Below are 23,215 nucleotides of genomic sequence, written 5' to 3' on the forward strand. Positions count from 1 at the left end.
GGAGTCAAATACAAAATATCTGGCCAGTGTAGTTTCACATATTCTGTATAAACAAGATTCAAATCCCCCCCCCCCCCCCCCCCCGATATTTAAATGTTTATCATTAAACCCCTTTTCTAACAGTGTGATTTTATAGTCAGAGATCACATATTGAGCATCGCAGTTCTCAAGAAGATCTTAAACAACTGTTTATAAGATATAAACCTATTAATCAACCTTTGAACCCCTTGTGAGGCCATGGAATTGTCCAGATGATAAAGTCTAAACAATTTTAAAGAATGACCAATTTGTCAAAATGATTGCATATAAGTAAAACGATATATTTAAACACTTCAGTTTTAAATGTTTTCCTATGTAAAATTGGACCCCCCCCCCCAAGGAGGGCCCCACCCTACCGATACTCCTTAAGATTTTGACGAATTTAAATCTACGCTATCTAAGGTTGCTTTCACTAAAGTTACAGCTTTTCTAGGCAAATGTTTTTTTAAGAAGAAAATGTTTAAAGATTTTATTCAATATATTCCTATGTAAAAATTGGACCCCACTGTGGTTTCATCCTATCCCTGGGGATCATAACTATAACAAACTACAATCTATCCTATCTGATGATACTTCTAAACAAGTTTCAGCTTTTTGTAGCCGATCGGTTTTTAAGAAGAAGAATTTTAAAGATTTTATTCTATATATTCCTATGTAAAAATTTGCCCCCCCCCCCCTTTCTCTTGTGGCTCCATACTATCCCTGAGGATCATAATTTGAAAAGAACTTGAATATACATAACCTGAGGATGCTTCCACGCAAGTTTCAGCAAGTTTCGGCCAAAATGTGATCACCCTAGAAAGCTTACTTGAGCTTTTAGCTCAGGTGAGTTAATGGAGTACGACACTTGCTCATTTTTGCTATCGTAGGAAATATTAATTTATTGAAGTGAGCACCTATTAACCTTTTAAGTCAAAAGGAAAAGGGGAAGCAATATTACTTTACACACTCTATTAAAGTAAAATCGGAGGGAGTGGGTGGGTGGGGGTTACCTACATGTATACGATAAGCAAACCGTAGTAAAACTATCCACGTTGGGTATGGATCAAAACACTTAGTTAGCAAGGCTCATTTATAGATTATAAAAGAATTAAAGTGATGCGTGTAAACATTTTATTCCATTTACATTCATACAATTGTAATAATCAAATTCTCATAAACATGATTTTATCTGTTCCAAAATTTGCTTCTATGCTAATCCAGTAATATCACTGCCTCAAAATAAAAAACACAGCATGCTTCTGTTGGACAATCACATAGATAACAGCCAATGTCTCATCAAGTGGTCTGTTATAACAAAGGCATACAACACAGACAACGGTGAATTCTATACGAACTACATGTACAATTTATATAAATCTCAAAGAATAAGTAAGAAACTGTTAGCCCAAATCTCATTACAAAAATTATCAGTATTATGTTTATTCATTTTTTATTTTTTTGACCAACCGACTATCTACAAGTCCTAAGCTCCAAGTATAAGCGACTATGTGCCACTTATAAAGTATGTATATATACACATGTAGAGAATTGAGTTTCAACTGCAGGTGCCCGAAAATCAGCAAAATTTGATACCCAAAAGCGTTTAAAACGCAATGTACATGTAGCCACGCTAAAATTGTGTACAAACGTACATATCATACATTCAATAAATCTGACGACAAGTCTAAAGGCAATGCGTATTGTGCTTTGTTATGGAGAAACTTGTAATGGAATATGACAAGCTAAAATAATATGAATATTTTTTTAATGAAGAACTTTTTGAACACTTAGAACCCGTGTAAAATAAGAGGTACGTGATCCCATCTTCAAATTATAGTCCCATACCTTTTCCGCTTTCGAGACAAGTCAATCGGTGATAATTTTTACACGATGGTGGTTTTCTTTAACGAATAAAGAAAACAGTTGTGCGTTGATTTTCGTTTAAGTATTTATCATACTATAACATGCAAAGGCATGCAGGTTTCCTTCTTAGACCTCCAATGGATAAAGTCTAAAAAAAAAACATGTACAACTATATCTTTTCTAAAAATACAACAACATCGTACCAACCTTCATTAAAAATACAACTGCAAATTTTATACATACAAAATAAAAACTGTCTTTACAATCCAGTAAGATTTTGGCATCAAATGTCTCTCCCATGGCAGACTGTGGTTGTCCACTGCTTAAATTGCCATCAAATTATGGCTCTCATGTATCTTGGTGGAGAAAATTTTTGAATATATCAAAGCTTGTTGATGATGCATTGTAAAGCCGTTATTACAGTGAATTAAACCGAATTCGTTACCCTGTAATAAGTCAAAAAAAGAACTCTTCTTTTGAGATTTGAAAAGAGTTTATAGCCCTTTGTTGATAGAAAAAAAATCTTTAAATTTATGCATCGTCACATTAAGAAAGAAAATCTCTGAACGTTTTACCGAGAGATTAATTTCGAAATCTAGACAATAAGCCAAACATAATTCAAACTATTTAATACTAGTATTACAATGTTTAGTCAAACTTTCAATCTAATCGACTACTTTAAAGAGACGTAGTTATTATGTAAAAAAAAAAATCATTTCACTTTGAACTTGTTTCTGAAAGGTGCTTTGGAGCAAAAAACCGTTGCATGGTTTAATTCAAACAATTTTGATCTGCTAAAACCTAAAAGCACTTAAAATTTGAATATATCCAAGACAAAAATGGCAACTAAAACCGGACGGCTTGTCTGTTCTCCTGAGTAACTTTCAGAATTACAAAAAGTAACCAACCGTCCTTTTTGACATAGTTCAGACTTTGGCGACCGGTTGTGTTGGGTCGTGATTTAATTCTTTATGGTTGACTTCTTTCAATAAAACATCATCTGCAGCCTCGTTGGCGTCTAACAACGCCTCCTTGTTTTTGCGATACTGCTTCACAATGCGAGATATTTCCTCAGCAGGCGGCGCTACTATGACGACGATCGCCATGACAACGGCCCACGCCTGGGTGAACCAGACCCAGGCTGAGAACTGTCCCTCACTCATCACCGTGTAACTGGCCATGATGATCCCGGGGATTACAAGGGCCATCAGTGCTATGCTGCACCCTCCCCCAATGTACGCTACCATCTTTGCCTTCTTAAATGTGGACGACATCTGCTCAAACGTTGGTTTTGAGTCAAAGTGGAGACCTTTTAGTTCTTCCCGGTAGTTCAGTTCCCATGGATTTAGTGGGTTATCAATGTCGTACAGTTTTTGCCATTCTTCATTTGCATCATCAGGACACCGGATAGTATTTGTTATTAGGGAACTTATAATGCACCCAAGTAAACTGCCACCAAAGCTTGAACATGTTCCCGCCAAAATGGCATAATCCTGGACAGTATTGATCAAGAAATTGTTCAGACCGCCCTCGTACATCGTAGCTGCTGACAATGTTGCAGTGATGCCACAGACCAATCCTAGAATACCTCCTGAAAAAGAAAGCCATAAACACATTATGTACCACCGTAAAATAAACCTGATGCAAATTTTACTCTGAAATATCGCAAATCGTATCAATATGCGCTAATCTGCATTGTCCGGGGTTACACCTATCGGTTCCGGTTTAGCACCACCTGTTCTTTAATTACATGTACTAGTAATTTCGTTCCACGATTGTTTGTGGCTTAGTCGGTACATTATATAACCATCGTGAGTAGTTAAGCGTTTAAGATTAATGATGAATGCTTAGCACAAATAAGCTCTATTGTTTATAATAACTTTATATTTTACCCGTAATAAGCCCTTTAGAGGTCGCTTTCACCCACATGATGGAAAGAAGAACTGGTGGGAAACAAGGAATAGTAACGATGGCTCCGACATAAAAGATCCAGTTGAGATCAATGCCCGACTCAAAAACTAACATTCCTAGAGGAATGATGGCAATAGTTACCCAAACAATACACCAGTTTTTGAAGTGGATAAGATTGTCTTGATACTGCCGATAGTTTCCATGAGTAGGACATTGATACTGAGGCTTGATACAGTTGTCAGCAGCCTCGCTTCTGCGCACCATGTCCTCTGCGCAGCCATGACAGCGCACGATACTGACACATTGACAGTGAAGTTCACTGCGACTTTCATAAGTTGCAATTAATGTCTTCTTTTTATTTTTCCCGCACAAAACACATTGTCTTCTCTTCATTCCGTCTCTACAGTTATAAAAATATAATTTTAAAACAGAATGGCCATTGTGTGTATCTCACGTACATATTTTGTCATTCAAGTGAGAACTGAATGCGAGTTGGAACATGTATGAAATGAAAATAAAAAAGTATTTACCTATTACTTTGAAGGTGGATAATTTTTTTTAAATCAATACCAAAATCAAATTAAAACTTTTCTTAAAAACACAGCATTCATTCGAGAATTTACCAAAGAAATTGGTTTCAAAATAATGGCACTCGATCCCAAATTCAATGCAAAACTTTAATGTCCAAGACCAATCGTTACGGGCTCTCTTACCTAAACGGTCTGAGGTAAGTCTGGTAGATGTCGTACACGATGATGGAGGAAATGGCCATGACCTCTCCTGACCCAGTAGACATCAAGGCCATGGCGCCCATCGTGAGAATCAGAATACCACCAGACGACCCCAAAACCTTCTCTGCAATAAGAGGCGTAACCAAACCTGCAAAGAGTCAATGTGAGAATTCATTTCCTTCGTTTTCTTTTCTAAGCTACCGATCCTTTAGATTACATCTTTTTATAGTCACCTTCATCAATTTGACCAGGTGTCAATAGATGCGTCCCGTTCTCCATGCTAAGTGCCAAATATGCCATTCCAGTAGTGGTTGCCATGGTTGCAGGAATGGCGAACCAGATAAATCCCGCCAAAATAAATCCCCAGACTCCTTGGATAGGTTTTGCGGCTATTCGACTCTGCCAAGACGCCTGATCACAATATGTGACAGCAGACGACACAAACACCTCGATGACGCCATAAAGAATAGCTACACCAGAGTGAAAGGTTAAATAGCTATAGTTCTCATTTTCAGGCGGCCCTTTCACACATGAAATGTATTCATACATTTTAGACACGTGCCCTATAGAATCAAACTCTGTTGTTTCATTGTGTAGAATCTTCACCACAAATACGATCAGAAGGATGAAAACGAGGCAGGCATTAAAGTAGGACACATAGAATGTGGTTCCAATGCCTCCGACAAGAGAGTAAGACCCAAACAGAACCGCCATTACAAGGAGCGAAAACTCGTCCGAGGTGTCCTTTGTCAGAGATTTAATGGTGGCCCGGCCAGCTAACAGCAGCCCTATCATGATGACAAGATTGGTGACAAGGGCAAACACGCAAAATACCACGTGGGCAGATTTACCAAACCGGGCATGGATGATCTGAAACAATCAAAATATTTATCAGATCTTTTGTTTTAAACTATAAGACGAAGATTTCCAAAATATCTACACTTTCATCTATATTTTTTTATTTCGTGACACAATGAATTTTTTTTTACTTTATTAGATATACGATTAAATTATACAAAAACCGTCATAAAAAGATTAAAAGGTGTACTGTTATTCCAAAGTCGTGGATTCTATGAAGAGAAACCGATAAACATTTGTGTGTACTGGGTACACAGCAATAAAGAGAGATAACATATAAAAAAAACTTAGCATTTATTCATTGACATGATGTAGCTATATAGGCTATCTACTGCTGCACCTGTAAGTAGGTTTTAGCTCCAGGTGCTCGAGTTTTAAACTGTACGGAGAATATCGGGAATATGAAGATGTTAACCATGATTCCCACAGCGTACCAAAATGGACCAGCGACTCCATTCTGCAAATGTTAAAAGCAACGATTACTCAAATGTGATAGAAATATATAAGAAACAATATATATAGACTTTGTTCGGTGTGATCTAAATATTAAGATTAAGAATAATCTTAAAATTTAGATTTCATTCAATTCGATCGGTACATAAAGTTTAAGTATATAGAGTAGAGACAATTGAAAATGGACTAGTGGCTTGGTTTTGCAAGTTTAGGCAACAAGTTAAAAATTGCAATCGAAACCTATAAAGTTAAAAATATTCTGGTAATTTAATTTAAAACTTTGCTAAATGTGACTGTATATAAATGGCATGAGCTATTATATCATTTTCAACTATTTGCAACGTATATTAACGTATATTTATGTAGATAAATCAAAACAAAGAGCTAAGTATTGTCATTGGAAAGTTGGATGGTGGTAGCCATTCTTCGACTATATAAAGGAAAATATTCGAATGTTAAACCTTAAAGTTTTGGATTTTTTTCTCTAATTAATAATTGTTAATGGCTAAAAATGCCTTATTTAAAATTTCAAAATACATGTAGGTCTGATAGGTAATTTGTTGACCATCTGCCTCCTTAAGCTTATAAACATAACTGTATGTGTACTAGTATTTTAAAAATTGACGATTTTTAAATTGTTAGATTGATAAGAAATGACATCATTTTCATAAAGTCACTGTATCTGCTATTTCACCTTCAATTGATAAAAAATACGCAAGACAAACTATAAACCTGCCCCTTGCGCCCTAGTTACTACAATCATGGGGTCAAGGACGACCATTTAATGTCATTGAATGTACCTAGCCGGAAATTTGAATCTTCAGAAGATTTAATTAAAAGGGATAAAAAACGATTACAATTAGGTACAATTATTTCATGTTTTCTTTTTTAAGGAAGAGGGCCACCAATGATGTATGGCTACTGTCAGCATTACCAAAGAGGTGTCACGTGACAGGGCAGGGAGTTCCCCATCAGTCACGCTCGATCGATTTTGTCCTTATTTGACACCGTCATCCAAAAAAGAAATGGTTCATCGAATGTTTAATGTCCTGAGATGGGATATAAAATAAAGATAATAAAGACTTGAAAAAAAGAGAGAATCAATGCTTAGAGTCTGGTTTCTTGTTCCTGTTTTTGGATGTAGACGAAGCATCAATTATACATCAATTACATTTTTAAGAACTCGATCAGCGTTTACTCGAGTTCCCTTTTCATCAGAATAATGCTTGACAGAGGTCTTCAGATATATAATGCAAACAGTACATGCACCACATAAATAGGGAGTATCTGATTCGGATTTGAGTCAAACTTAGTGAATTGTGTAAAACTAAAAAAAAAACAACAACTTAATTTTGGCAAAGAAACGAATAAAATCATTTTAATATATGCAAAAGGTGAATAAAGAAAGATGAGGCTAGACATGTGAAGTATCGTGCAGGTATTTTTTATGTAACTAAATCCATCCTTTTTATCCCCATAAATTCATGTTTCACCTCACAAATTCGCCTGTCCAATTTCAAATTGCTCCCGTAGATTTCACCAAGATAATTGTCGGACCTTTTTATCCCCAGTTCAGGATATTGATATTTTGTGGCACAGTTCCCAATTTCTCAAATAACTATCACTATATTTGATTATCTATTGAAAATGGGAAAATGATGAAAAACTAACAGAAGTGGGAAAGCTTGATTGTGCGCCATCTTTGCAGAGCAAAGAAAGGACGATCCGAATTAAGGATATAATCTCATTAGTGCAGAGGTCAGACTGAATTGGAATCTAAAATAAATATTCACACTTTGAGATCCAACATGTGTCTATTAGCCAAATTCTTTGGCCCTTCGTTCAATTACTATGAAGTTGATTTTGTGGAGATCGACTCAAAACGAGGCACTTAACGTCTGCTTGTGTTACCGCCATGCGATTTACGCGGACTCAAGAGTACTCGGCGTTCTATTTCGAACATCTTTATCTCGTGCATATATACTAACTGGAGATATCATGTGACATCCTCTGTCAAAATAAATCACTGGCAAATCAATGTCTTCATTCGTCATTTGTCATAGAGGAATGTCTAAGCTTTCCAAATCTCTCATTCAGGTGAAACATTCTTGAAAGGATGATAAGCAAGAACGGAACTAACAAGCGAGTACCCAAAACAAAACAACACAACAACAAACAAACAAACGAAACAAAACAAACAAAAAATAAAACAAAGAAAATCTGACAATGTAATTTTTTTTAAATATTTCACTCAGATTGAACGATCTGCACATTTAAGTGGTTTGTTGAATTGCATTTTCTTGGTTGCAGTTCCGACTATACTGGTGGTCTCCGTATCTTATTGATGAAATTTCACTTGAGTCTCAATATATTACCTAATGCTGAGTATATCAGTAAGTGAACTAAACCAATTCTTAATCAAACCAGGAAGAGCATGTTTGAAAATTTATCGTTTTGGATTTATAAAGATGGAGTATGCCAGATACTGGTGTTCCTTTAGTTTTGTTTTTGTTTTTGACTTGAATTGAGTTAAATGATATAACAATTTGACAGACCGCCATGTAAACGGGGAATTTTGCAGAATAAATTCAGATGCATGTGTTCTTACCAATGATAAAGAGGGAAATTTTAGTATGATTTACTTTCACGAATTCGAAATCTTTAGTAACTTTCAAGTCATATTTTGATTCCTGGTGTCAAATGAATACATACAATTCATTTAAATAGCTGGTGTAAAAAGAACAGGCATCTCGATCATTAACACGTTTACCTTTGTTGTGAGTGTGGCGCTGTGTAGAATATCCCCGGGCCAGAACAGCTGGGAGGCGACCGTCACCGCCGTCAAGCTCAAACTCACGTTACCGCCTGCGTCAAACGTAGTATCTAGATTATGCTCGTCGTGGAAAATGTACTTCCGGACTGAGTTGTGGAGGACTGCTAACAGAATGGAGAACCCGCCAAATCCCAGAATCATCAGCAGGGCTGACTCGTACCGCTCCAAAACAGGATTCACTCTACTCAAAGAAAACACGGTGATGTTAATTGGAGAAATTTCACTTTATAAGTTTATTATTAAATTCCTCTGTACAATATTTATCCAAAATGTTTGCATATTTTGAATTCATTTGAAGAGTTGTCCCTCTTATCACATGGACATTGTACCTTAACTAAGATTATATGAGTGTGCCACGGTCCTCTAAAAACTGTATCATAAAGAAAAAATTAGAGAACTCGTACATTTCATAATAAATACTTGTATTGAATTAAAGGCACAAATATATAATTATAAGAGAAATCTTTCAGTTCATAATACTATACAGAATACTTTGCCTGACATCAAATTGAAAAGAAAACACTTTACTGAATGTACTTTTCAACACACCGTGCTGTATATTTGATACACATATATGAGAGAATTAATCATTTTCATGAATTGTCATATTCGCAAGAGTCATCTCTCATTTCAGAAATGACAATGAATAGATAGTTCGAAATGAGATGCATGTACTCAGTACCTATTCATGTAATACAGTGGCGTCGGATGCAAATTGAAAGCGGGGGCCTAGACTCATCAAAAATCTTCACAAGCAAAAAAAAAAAGAAAAAAAAAAGAAAAGAGATTATGGTTATGCCTAACTTTGCAAAAAAGGTTGAGGAGAGGGGCTAAGCCCCCCCCCCCCCCCAGTCCCGACGCCTATGTAATAAACGCCAGTTTTAAAATCTTTTTTAAAATAGACGACACAAGTTTTTTAAGTTATTGTACTGCGAAGAATTTTCAACTTCTTGTGTATTTTAAAGACTTAATTAGCAGAGAGAGAGAGAGAGAGAGAGAGAGAGAGAGAGAGAGAGAGAGAGAGACTTACCCGGTAGTTCCCGGTGCTGGGTTGAGGGTGACCGGACATGCTGATCTGTTGACGCCCTTCACGAGGGTCGCACAAAATCCGACCCAAATAACTACAACGATACTCCTCGCCATGTCCTACGCTGGATTTTGATAGCACCTGAGAGAAACTATAATAGGGTCATTCAAGGCCAGGTAGATAAAGGCGGAGAGTTCTGTTTTTACAGCATACGGAATGAGGCTGGTAGCGCCTGTAGAACCTATTATATACTCTCACACACTGGGAGAAAACATTACCCTACCGATGGTCGATAGCAGCGGAATAAAGCAAGGAAATTATCAAACAAAAGTATCGTTACCCCCATTTTTTTCCAATCATTTTCTTATCTTCAATTTTAAAACTTGGATGTCATAAAACGTATTTCCTGCAAAATGTTCTCGGCTTACAAAATTAAATAACGTTAGAGATAAAGAGCCGGGTTAGCGCTAACAAGCCCAAAAACTTAACCTGAATCTTTTGTAACTTTACGATGTATTTTCGAATAACGACAAATGTATAAATGTAACGAAACATAGATCTATTAAATGATATATCACACCAGTGGGACCTGGTATGTGAACAGTTAGTACATATACACTAAAGCAGGTTAAAGCAATATGAGCTTACTTTTTTAGAATTTTATTTTGGTGCAAAAACCTGTTAGTATGATAAGTCTGCATGCATGTAACTTAAACTTTAGATATATAGATTTGATCCAATCATTAACTTTTGTCAAAAAAAAAGAGATTTCTTTTCCAGGGAATAGGACGACAATAATTCAATTTTGTTCCAACTAAGGCCTCTCAACGGCTTTTCCCACAAAAATATGACTAACAGACATGTAAAATCCATGATATTTTTTTTATTATAGTAGAAAATAACATTTTCGTTAAAAAGAAAATTTTTCAACATGAAGATTGCAGCTAGTAAAGCGTAATGTCGCTAATTCAAATTATGCAACATCAACTACCTGTATATTTGTAGCAAATTAACATTCTAAAAAATTGCTTTTGTGGTAGTTCCGCATGATACTTAAAAATTTATCATTAATTAGATTATAATAATTCTTTCTAATATTTCACGAGATTAAAGTTTCAGTTTTTGGAATGTATGTAATATATATATGTCGACAATAATGAAACCATTAAAATATATATAATTGACAAATATTTTAAAACTAAAATGTTTAATATTAACTTGTTAATAAAATAACATTTCAGAGTTCAAAAAATTACGACATAAAAATTGCACTTCAAAATGACTACGCATAAGCGGGCATTGGGTTGTTGTCAAGTTTTGGGAAGAGGGGGGAGGTATTTTTTTCTGAAATAAATATCACATTTTGGGACTAATTACCCTTACCCCTTGTGCCGATTCATATGGCCGATTTTTCGTGGTTTCTTTCTCTGTGCGGAACAGTCTCAGAAAGACTTCACATTTACATCCAATTTACGGCTGATAAATTACGACTAAAAATGGGTGTATGATATTAGTATTAAACCATTAAAAGAGACAATTATAAAGACGAAAAATGAGGGATCCTAAAACCAAGCTAAGATTTCCGTATGACTGCGACTACAAAAGAATTCATTGTCGGGTATATCACATAATATAGATGTTATCATAGGAAAACAACTGACAAAAATTCCTAATGTTCTACAAAATATTAATATCAGTACTATAGTACTAAATATTTTATATTTGTAACAACTGTGTTATGATCCTTGAACTATCTGGTGAAATATACTCAAAGAAAAATTTTCCCTGGGGAGGTGTCTGAGGCCTATTTTCGGTCATTTTACATTGTGAATTTAATCAGTTTGAATTTTCGGGTGGGTGGATAGGTTGGGTCATACCCACAGTCTTTAGATCCTCGCATGACCTCGAGTCCCATTGATTCACAGAACATGTACAAGTACGATTATTCAAAGAAAATACTCAATGCTAGTTAAAAGATAATGGCTAAGTGTTCTCACGAGAGAGAGCAGTGTTTCTAAGACGTTCAGAAGTGCAGTATCAACAACACTCAAGTAAAGAGAAGATATCTGTACACCTGCAGCGGAAGTGGGTGACACGATGAATGCAGCAACAAAATAAACAACATTAAATGAACTTAATATAATTCAGGCATACTCTGAAACCTGGCAAGGCCTCATTGGCCTGGCCTGGCCTCAAATTTTGGCCTTGCCCCTATTTTGGCCTCACATTTTGAAAATTATCTTTTTCTCATTTTCTTAGATTTAGATTGAATTTTTGTTGATTTTTTAAAATAGAAATTGAAAATTCAATGCTTTTTTATGTTTAAGGAAAAATCATATAAAAATATATATATATATGTCAAATTTGGGGCCAAGCCAATTTAGAGGCCAAAAGTGAGGCCAACTTTGAGGCCAGGCCAGGCCAGGTTTTAGAGTATGCCATGTTTAATCACAGTGGACAAAGGCCAAAAAATTAAAATAACATAAAGAAAGTAGACTGTATACTGGTAATTTTAGAGGCTTCTTTTAAATTGCATCCTCAAACTTAATTTAAGGGACAAATTGATCACTAACTCATGCATCCAAAAATGTGTGTAGACCTGTCCTTTACCCCCATCCCCCACCCCCGAAAGAAGCCTGAGAATTAATACAGTTAAGAAAAATTTAATTTTACCATGAGGCAGGTACATGCCTTCTCTGTACATGCAGAATCAAATGACAGACACTTCTAACATAGGACAGAAGAACTTAAAGCAATCTTAGAGACAGTCAATGTTCCTTTGTGAATAGTGCATGCTTTTTAAGGTTGTATGGGACACCCTACTCAAAAATTTGTAACACAGTTCCTTTGTAACATAATAAATTTAACATAATTTTATAATATAATGGCATTTTTTTATTTTGATGCCTTACAAAGTAGCTTGAATATAGGTTAGTGTTGGCTATTAATCTATGAGTTAAAAATAAATAATGTCTCTGTGGGTTTCAAACTCTCAGTGCTGTTAAGTTTTTTTAAGGGGATTCTATTTTGAAATCTCAAAGTGTCCCATAAAGTCTGATTTTCCTTTCTCTTTAAGTGCACAGACTAGATGTAATACACAGTTTAGGAAAAATCCATGCCTACTTTCTTACACACAAAATTTCCTGTGTTATCACATATCATGTATTTACAAATCATACAGATGACGAGGTCTTGAAAATAAACCTGACAGACTGACACAACACATGAGTTTATCAGGTTGGGACCAATCTCCCAAATGGGATATAATAGCCCGTTTGTGATATAATAGCCTAAATGGGATATAAATTTAAAGTGCAAATAATAAAAATTTTTGATTTTAAAATTTTTGATTTGAATCCGCATTAGAATAGATGAAATACAACAACTTTTGGTAAACAACATTTTCTGTAGCTGTACTATTACGGAGATTGATCCCTCAGTATATCCAAAACTTCTTGGGGATCAATCTTACAAACTATAGACATATAGAAAAACTTCTTAACCAAAAGTTGTTGCATTTGATTCACATTAATGCAGATTTATATCAAAAAATTTAAAATAAAAAAAAATAATTTTTTGCACTTTAAATTTATATTCCATTTGGGCTATTATATCCCAAACGGGCTATTATATCCCATTTGGGAGATTGGTCCCAACCTGTTTATACCTGTATGAACCAATGTGTATTTCATCAGTTTAAAATTCTGCAGAATACAACTTTATATTATTTACTGAAGTATTCAACATTAATATTGACATATGAATCTATTTATTATTAATGATATAAAAGTATTATGTACAGTAGGTGTGTTGATAATAATGATTCAATAATAAATGATATTTAAAACATAAAGAACAAAGTATCTGTACACAGGGTTATTTTTGCCCTGTGTTTTTTTCCCTCTTCTACACTTGCAAATCTTTTCGTCCGGTCTTAAATTTGCCCAGACACAGTAAAAATAATATTATAAAATAATATATAATAATATAAAATAATAAAAAGAGGGCAAATATTTCCCTGTATACAGTATATAAGCACTGCTATATGTCTGTAGGTATTATAAAACTAGAGTGTGCACTTTGATTACATGAACTACAATATATAAAGACATTATACTCACTTATTGCATCTATTAACAGAACATGTTTTTTTTCACATGTATACATATTGCACCCTTAATACACATTTCATTCACAGAATAAAATATCAAGGTATACAACTGAATAAAATAAACAAACTCTTTTCAAATATGTGTACCCTATTTCACTTTTGTTTCTGTATAAGAAATCTAACTTTCATTTACTTTTGTATGTGTTTATCAAGTTTTGTCTTCCTTTCGAAAACACCTTCAATATAAACACTCTTCACTGGTTATTTGGTCATTAGCAAGTAAATAAAATTGATATGTACATCTAATTCTCACCGAGGAATGCTACATGTATGAAGTCTCGGTGTGATGTACTGCACTGTGTTCTGTGTCTTGAACATGAACATCTGCCACCGTAACCTGTTCTATTGTATTTGTCTGAACACTTCCCCCTGAATTGGTTGCTTGGCCAGTGTTCTGAGCCTCATTTTGTGACCCTGTCTGTGTGTCTGTCTTCATTACTTCCTGGTTATTACTTCCTGGATCCATAACTTGGCTATGTTTGTTCCCTGTCTGTGTGTGTGTCCTCTCCACTTCCTGGTCGCTCTCCTCATCCTCCAGAACCACGTAGTTGTTCATGCTGGCGGTGGTCTCAGTGACCGGGGGAAAGGGTCGCTCACTGTTCTCCAGGGATGCTGCGTCCCAGTCTGCACTGCTCTGTGACCCCATCAAATCCACCCGGGAATCGGTCCGGGAATCCCCTCCTGCCAACAAGGGTGTCCGCTCGTTTTCATTTCTTATCTGTGGTTTGCTGATGGTCTTTTTCACTGTTTTACCTATATAAAAAAACAACACAAATTAACTATCATAGAAATAAATACCGGTGTATATTAAAGCAATGGGATTTTGTAGCTATTATTGATAACTTACTTATTTTTATCATATGAAATTGAAACTAAAGTGACACCCATTCAGTCTGCTTTTCCACATTTTAGAAGAAGCTTTTCCATAAATATTTAAAAAAAAATTTTAATTTGCGACAGGCAAAATAATTCAATATATGGTGTATATAAGGAGTCCAAGCTCCTTCGATTTCTCCCATTTTTCTCCAGCTCCTATGAAACACTCAACTTACCAATGACCTTGACATGTTCGATGACATCATCTCTCATGTCAGACACATCCCACATCATCAGGAAGGAGGCAAAGCAGTTGACATCTTCATTGTCACTCCTGATGTAAGGTTTGTGAGAGAAAGAGAAATAGTGAGCAATGGCGGCCAGGAACATCTCTATACAGATCAGGAAATCCTGTAACCATGGAAACAAATATCAAAAAACTGCAGAGCGTCAATTTGTGATATCTAGTTTTGAAAAGTTGCTGTGGTTTTCTTGTTTTTTATTGTTGTTTGTGTCTGTAATTTATTTTGTTTGTTCTCTCTTTTATTTTGGAAAAAGGAGGATGAGTTTGGTTTTTTTTAACGCTTTTGCACAAGTAATTAATGGAAAAAGGGAAGTGAGAGCATAAGTACCTGTAGTCCTGTTGCCACTTCCTGGATGCTGTCATAGAAGTCCCATTTCCCACCCTGGGGAATCCAGTTCAGCTTGACCAAGATAGCTATCAGCACAGACTGCCTGAAATACCAATATTGTGCTTTTACAAACTATGTGTGATTATAAATGAGAATGATCAAAAAAAATCTTATCTTCCCCTTTTTTTCTACTTTCATATATTTCAAAAATTGTCCTTATACTTTCAGTTTGGATATATACAAAAGCACTTACCAAAATGAAAAGAAGACAACAAATTTGACACAAAGGAACTTTGGTATAGGTTTGATGGGAGCTAACTCTTCCTTCATTGCTTTGTAAAACAGCACCAGACAGTACATTGCCCACTGTAAGCAGAATCAGATACTGTAGATTCCTAATTAAACGCCAGAAATTAATTTTTGCATAAAAACAAACCTCCCAGATTTTAAAATCTGGGTTTTATTTTTCAGACAGATTCGGACTACAGGAAATTAATATAAATAAAATTAGTGATCGCGATTTTGTATTCTCCCAGTTTGATACAGAACAGGGGAATTGTGGAATTAAGAACTTGCGTAAAATAAGGAATTTACAGTAAATGTACCACCAGCATGATCAGTACATGATCACATCAGTTTCCATTGTCCTAATGATAAATAAGACACTATAGCTGATGTATGTTTCGGGTGACTTACAATTTGTGAGATGTTGTTGATAATGGTCAGGTAAGACCAAGCTGATTTGAAATCAAAGTCCCCTTCATGGTATGCATCGTTAAGTTGACAAATTCTGTAACCAAAAAAGTCAAATAATTGATAAACATATCATTATTATTCTAAATGAATGTTCAAGTGAAATAATCATATACATATGTAAACTCCATTTTATATTTACAGTGGAACCTGTACAAGTATGAACTGACAGCTTCAAGAACAGGAAGTAAGTTGTGTGAAAAAATGAACAATACGAAATTATAGATTTTGAAATTCAGATAGCAGCTTAAATGGAATTACATCTTCATTTTATCGGTAATTTAACTTTCATATCGGCTGTACTTACAAAGCTATACAAGTTGTCACTGGTCTTACAATAGTGTACTGCAAGGCTCCGTGTTTACATCGGTCGATGAAGGAACTGAAAAAATACATTTAGCTATCTTTAGTACCAAAAGTAGAATAACAAAAAGCCACCTGTAGTATAAATAGCATCATGATTAAGTACATATAAGAATTCAAAAAAGATAGCGGTCATAAATCCATTTTAACAAGAGCTGGGACTTTGGGTATAGTTGTGTCAAACAGCAATGTGATGTAGGCCTGTCGATTTCATTGCTAGCCACTCAGCCATGGCTCTTTAAAATCAACAAGATTTGTCTGGCTTTTGAGCTAATACTACATAATCTATGCATATTGTATTCAACATCAGCACCATTTTTAACATGTTTTGATGAAAGAAATAGATAGTTACATCCTACCGAAAGTCCAAGGTCTTGTTAAAATGGTTCTAAAGCCAATCCTTAGTTAAAGACAGATTTGAGCTTTGTTCTAAAAACCTCATTGAAGAACATATACACTCTATCATCATTCATGATTTTATCTTTAAAAAATGTGCCACTGTGAAAATCATTTCATGATTATCATTTAATATTAAGCTTACTATTTCATTTGCCATGGTGGGAAGCAGCAAAATGGACAGATATGTTTAACTTGTTCTTTATTCCTCAGCGTTACTTCAAGATTGGGGTGTTCAATCCATAAGTAATTTAGGAGATAGGCCATGAAGTTGTATATCACATAGGCCTCGTAACATTCTCTCAAAGTATCTAAATAAATGGAGGCACTTGGAAATCTCAAGGCAAACCACTGAAAGGAATGAAAAAAAAATGAAATTACTGTAAATGTATATGCACGGTACTGTGAAATCATTTGAATTTGTGGTGGCTCGATCAGTTTTCTTGGTATTCCTCCACAAACTTACATCCTCAATGAAAACAAATTTTGAAAGAGACGAACTTACATCCCCATGAATAAGCAAAAGACCTACAATCCACAAAAATTTAAAGGGACCTGGACCGGATTTTAGATGAACATCTTATTTTCTGATTTCTATGTATAAAATAGTTTACTTTTGTTTTTTGAATGATTCACCAAAATTTGAATGTTAAAAGTCATGTACGTTACAAGCGAGATATAGAGGGTTTCAGTCACTGTTATGTAAACAAAGCTCGAGTCTTAATTTTGTTTACAAATACTGTAAAGTAAATAAATTGCCATTTCTTTATCAATATAACTTAATAAGGAAACAAGATATACTGATTCAATGGTTTATAAATAATTTCTTCACAACAAACAGCAATATTAAATAAAAACTTAAACCAATACAACAAATATGTAAACATTAACAGGACTCGAGCTTTGTTTACAAAACTAAGAAATCTAACCTCTGTAACTCGCTTGTAACTCGATATTTGACTTTCAAATTTTGTTAAAGCATTGAAAACAACTATATTAACAATTCCAGACATAAAAATTTAAAAAAATAAATTTTGAACATTTTGAGCTCAAATCGTGTCTAAGTCCCTTTAAATGATTCCACAGTAGATCAGAATCTCCACTTTTTTGTTATATTTTCCAAAAAATATTCGGTATTTACAATGAAAAGTCCTCTTTAAATTAATTCAATTCAAAATGTAAAACTTACTGCATTAATGGCATATATTGGAACCATCCAAAGAATCCTAGATAAAGGGAAAAAAAGAAATTATAGTCAATGTAACATGAACATTTCGCAAACAGGGACTCTCTTATGGATAATGGACCTAATTTATTGTGCATAGAATCTAGTAGTGCAGAGGAGTGAGGTAAAATGGGCAAGATCAATCAAAGGATTTTAAATATGACATATCAATCAGTTAAACTGCAATGAAAAACTGATTTTAATACTGCATTAGCTGTCAAGGGACATCTGCATCAACACACAGTGAACTTGCGCTTGTTGCATGTAGTGGGTGACCTTGTTGTTAATTCACATGTCAACGAAAATACTCTTAAGAACATAACATTTCTTTCAAGGGCTTTATAAATAACTCAGCGATGAATGGAAAATCATTTTAATTGGTTTGCTACATGTCAACAGAATTATTCTTAAGAACATATTATTTAACATGAGTGTTACAAATACATATTTCTTTCGAGGGTTCAAATAACCCAGCAATGAGATGAAAATCACTTCAATTGATAGAGCTACAAATTCAGCACAAGACTTAATACAGATAAGAAAAGTTAATACAAATCTAAAGTAGTACAAGTACCGGTATATCTTTCAGTGTTATCTCATTCTTCCTTATTAAATTTTTTAATGCACAATTTTAAAATACTTTTTCTGTCTCATGATTATGCATGAAATACAAGTATTATATCCTTTTATGTTGCATTGCAGATATGCATTAGGTCATGCAGTCTTCTTTCGGAGATTTTTTAACTTCCCTGACACAAAAACCTTTGTAATATTCACATAACCAAATTACTTCATATTGAAACAAGAGGCCCATGGGCCACATCGCTCACCTGAGGAACAATAGGTATGATAAAGTCAGCTTAATGGAGTCATAATACAATCTGGACAATGTACATTAATACATGTAGATCCTGTATAAATAAAATCCATTTTTCCCCCTTGGAACTCGGATAGCCCTGATTGCTGAAAATATTTACAAGAGCAGACTTTAATCACCGCTCCTGCACATATATAGGGACTCAACGTTATCCAGGCAGGGATGACCGCACACCTACGCAACTCAACAGGTACCAACGTTAATGCAAGCAGAGATAACGCAAGCAGGGATGACCTCACACTTGCGCCAACAGCTCAACCTAACGCAGGGAGTGCCGCACACTTGCACTAGAAAGGCCAGAACACCAGCAGGGATGACCATACACAAGTGCTCCGCCGCAACCACCACCAATACAAGCAGGTATGACCGCACACTTGTATCAATGCGATACAGGGCAGAAATGACCGCACATTCAGTATCGTTGGTTAGAAAAACACGAAGACTAGAAAGAGAAGGGATGTCAACACCCTCAATCTCTCCGTACCTGTTCAAGCTTAACCCCAAACAGTCACTCGTTGCAATGCAATAGACACTGTCCCTATATATGTGCCAGCCTAAAATAATTCATAGTATCTAAAAATTGGAAATCAAAAATAAACAAACTAATCCAGCCTAACCCAAAACTACTTATGCAGAACAACTTATATACATTGAATATTTATTATTGTATAAAAATAATCATCACATTAATTGGTTAACAGTGGATGCATTAATTAAAATAATCAAGAATCAATAAATCGAGGGCAATAACCCAAAACAGTAATACAAAAAGATTCTAATGAAAAAAAAGCTGCCTGCTTCAATTTTATAGTCATATCACATGTTGAGTATTGCAGTTCTCAAAAAGATCCTTTACAATTGTTTATATATGGGATATTTAGCTACATCAAACTCTGAACCTTCTTGTGAGGCCGAAGAATTGTCCTGGAGCCAAAGTCTTAACAATTAAAAAGAATCATCTTGCTGATTAGTTTCTGAGAAGAAGATTTTTAAAGATTTACTCTTTATTCCTATGTAAAACTTTAACACCCCCCCCCCCATGTGGCCTCACCCTACCCCCAGGGGTCATGATTTTCACAACTTTGAATCTACACTACCTGAGGATACTTCCCACAAGTTTCAGCTTTCCTGGCTGATTAGTTTCTGAGAAGAAGATTTTTAAAGATTTACTCTATATATTCCTATGTAAAACTTTAACACCCCCCCCCCCCCATGTGGCCTCACCCTACCCCCAGGGGTCATGATTTTCACAACTTTGAATCTACACTACCTGAGGATACTTCCCACAAGTTTCAGCTTTCCTGGCTGATTAGTTTCTGAGAAGAAGATTTTTAAAGATTTACTCTATATATTCCTATGTAAAATTTTAACACCCCCCCCCCCAATGTGGCCTCACCCTACCCCAAGGGATCATGATTTTCACAACTCTGAATCTACACTACCTGAGGATGCTTCCACACAAGTTTCAGCATTCCTGGCTGATTAGTTACTGAGAAGAAGATTTTTAAAGATTTACTCTATATATTCCTATGTAAAACTTTGACCCCCCATTGTGGCCCCAACCTAACCCCAGGGGTTATGATTTTCACAACTTTGAATCTACACTTCCTGAGGATGTTTCCACACAAGTTTCAGCTTTCCTGGCTGATTAGTTTCTGAGAAGAAGATTTTTAAAAATTTATTCTATATATTCCTATGTAAAACTTCGACCCCCCATTGTGGCCCCACCCTACCCCTGGGGGTCATGATTTTCACAACTTTGAATCTACACTACCTGAGGATGCTTCCACACAAGTTTCAGCTTTCCTGGCTGTTTAGTTTCTGAGAAGAAGATTTTTAAAGATTTACTCTATATATTCCTATGTAAAACTTCGATCCCCCATTGTGGCCCCAACCTAACCCCAGGGGTTATGATTTTCACAACTTTGAATCTACACTACCTGAGGATGCTTCCACACAAGTTTCAGCTTTCCTGGCTGATTAGTTTCTGAGAAGAAGATTTTTAAAGATTTATTCTATATATTCCTATGTAAAACTTCGACCCCCCCCTTGTGGCCCCACCCTACCCCCGGGGGTCATGATTTTCACAACTTTGAATCTACACTATCTGAGGATGCTTCCACACAAGTTTCAGCTTTCCTGGCTGATTAGTTTCTGAGAAGAAGATTTTTAAAAGATTTACTCTATATATTCCTATGTAAAACGTCGACCCCCCATTGTGGCTCCAACCTAACCCCAGGGGTTATGATTTTCACAACTTTGAATCTACACTACCTGAGGATGCTTCCACACAAGTTTCAGCTTTCCTGGCTGATTAGTTTCTGAGAAGAAGATTTTTAAAGATTTACTCTATATATTCCTATGTAAAACTTCGACCCCCCCTTGTGGCCCCACCCTACCCCCGGGGGTCATGAATTTCACAACTTTGAATCTACACTACCTGAGGATGCTTCCACACAAGTTTCAGCTTTCCTGGCTGTTTAGTTTCTGAGAAGAAGATTTTTAAAGATTTACTCTATATATTCCTATGTAAAACTTCGAGCCCCCATTGTGGCCCCACCCTACCCCCGGGGGTCATGAATTTCACAACTTTGAATCTACACTACCTGAGGATGCTTCCACACAAGTTTCAGCTTTCCTGGCTTTCTGGTTCTTGAGAAGAAGATTTTTGAAAATTTCTCAAAATTTTTCATTAATTTCTAATTATCTCCCCTTGGAAACGGGTGTGGCCCTTAATTTTCACAACTTTGAATCCCCTTTGCCTAAGGATGATTTGTGCCAAGTTTGGTTGAAATTGGCCAAGTAGTTCTTGAGAAGATGTTGAAAATGTGAAAAGTTTATGGACAGACGGACAGACGGACGGACAGACGGACGACAGACAAAATGTGATCAGAATAGCTCACTTGAGCTTTCAGCTCAGGTGAGCTAAAAAGAAAATGCTGCATCTGCTTTGTGTCTACTTGACAAGATAAAGCATATCATAGTTTTATGGTAATTGTAGAAATAAATTACTTCTGTCATCAGTTAGTTCTGTTGCAAATAACTGAGAGACAAGTACTTTGCTTTCCTGTATTTGTATTTTTTTTGTGGCAAGTACTAGAGCTTGCAAATTACACTAGTGATGTACATTTGAAAACTGTTATATTAATATAAGTACATGTATACATCATTTACTTGAAAATATAGCACTAAAATTAATTACAGTAAGAATTCCTCCCATATATTTGTAATGTAGCAGCCGCAAAGCAGATCTGCTTAATGTTCATTTTTATTAAGTCTGTTAAATATAATCTGCAGGGGAAAATTCAAAAACACATTGTTATACATTACAAACCTTTTTGAACATGTACATGTATATGCCATTTAATGGGGCGTACCAAGACATTTTGTTAATATGCATGTTTGAATTTGCCTGCCATTTTGTCGAAAATCGCACTCGGAATGTCTTGGATTTTATCATTAACATGGCGACCGTAAACAGCAAATTTTCCAACGTGATCTTAAAAGTGGCATTGATTTCGTTGCAAAATTATATATTAACAGTTAATGTGGTCAAATAGGATTATAAAAGAGCAACTCAGGTATTTGAAACCAATCATATGAAGATATAAGCAATATAAACGCAATATTCTTATTTCATTTGCAAGTATAGGAGACAAATTCTATCGTTAAACCATAGGACATCTGTCATTTTAATGTCTAAATGATAGTAGAATGTTCTATCTATGGTCTGATCATCACAATAGTAATAGCATAACTGAAAGAGAGTATTACATACATTTGCTGTACGGTTGATATTTTTGTGTGACAGTGGGCTTGATAGGTATACCTTATGATATGGCGCTGAAGATTTGGTTGGGTATAGTTGACTAAATGTTGAAGAATTCCCCAAAGAGATATTGGAATGGCCATCATCACAAAAATCCCTCCTGTAAACCATGCTTCCACGTGACGAGCGGCACCGTTCTGATGGAGTTCTACCACACATAATGGCAGGGCGATTATTAACAACACAAAATACAAACTTATTATGAAGGGTCGTATCCAATGTCGCCATTGGTGAAGGAAATCCATGGTTATGATAAACCTATAAATCGTAGTTACACATGTAACTTTACAAGAAAACCTCAATCTTCATTAACACCGTGACCGTCTTGTGATCTATCATGGATTTTCCATAGCTTTTCGTCTGCCATGTTTATGTCATGTGATTACAAAAATATTTGTAGTTCCTGTTTTATCGCTACAGATTCAACCCACCCCCCGAATTGGTGCAACAGTTGAG

At 35.4% G+C, this 23,215-nt stretch overlaps 2 protein-coding genes across 3 annotated transcripts; both read right to left on the reverse strand.

Annotated features, from left to right (window-relative positions):
• Nucleotides 1-1,138: 1,138 nt before the first annotated feature.
• LOC128156271 (uncharacterized) lies at nucleotides 1,139-9,960 on the reverse strand. 2 transcript variants are annotated; one of them, XR_008239695.1, is made up of 8 exons: nucleotides 9,701-9,960; nucleotides 8,608-8,851; nucleotides 5,725-5,841; nucleotides 4,760-5,396; nucleotides 4,509-4,674; nucleotides 3,777-4,195; nucleotides 2,128-3,475; nucleotides 1,139-2,032 (listed from the first exon to the last, which is right to left on the reverse strand). XR_008239695.1 is itself a non-coding variant. In XM_052818339.1 (7 exons), the coding sequence occupies exons 1-7, from the start codon at nucleotides 9,811-9,813 to the stop codon at nucleotides 2,811-2,813; spliced, it is 2,361 nt and encodes a 786-aa protein (XP_052674299.1). In that variant the 5' UTR covers nucleotides 9,814-9,960; the 3' UTR covers nucleotides 1,139-2,810. The 2 variants fall into 2 exon arrangements, 1 of the variants encoding a protein (XP_052674299.1); XM_052818339.1 differs by having other exon boundaries at nucleotides 1,139-3,475.
• Nucleotides 9,961-13,449: 3,489 nt separating this feature from the next.
• On the reverse strand, nucleotides 13,450-23,147 carry LOC128156277 (transmembrane protein 184C-like). Its single transcript, XM_052818349.1, has 9 exons — nucleotides 22,760-23,147; nucleotides 18,018-18,054; nucleotides 16,974-17,179; nucleotides 16,377-16,451; nucleotides 16,013-16,106; nucleotides 15,570-15,682; nucleotides 15,317-15,419; nucleotides 14,921-15,095; nucleotides 13,450-14,621 (listed from the first exon to the last, which is right to left on the reverse strand). Exons 1-9 carry the CDS (start codon nucleotides 23,002-23,004, stop codon nucleotides 14,131-14,133), a joined length of 1,539 nt encoding a protein of 512 aa, XP_052674309.1. The 5' UTR covers nucleotides 23,005-23,147; the 3' UTR covers nucleotides 13,450-14,130.
• Between the last annotated feature and the right edge of the window lie 68 nt (nucleotides 23,148-23,215).

Source organism: Crassostrea angulata, chromosome 7 (genome assembly GCF_025612915.1).
Source record: "Crassostrea angulata isolate pt1a10 chromosome 7, ASM2561291v2, whole genome shotgun sequence".
Taxonomy (NCBI): Eukaryota; Metazoa; Mollusca; class Bivalvia; order Ostreida; family Ostreidae; genus Magallana; species Magallana angulata.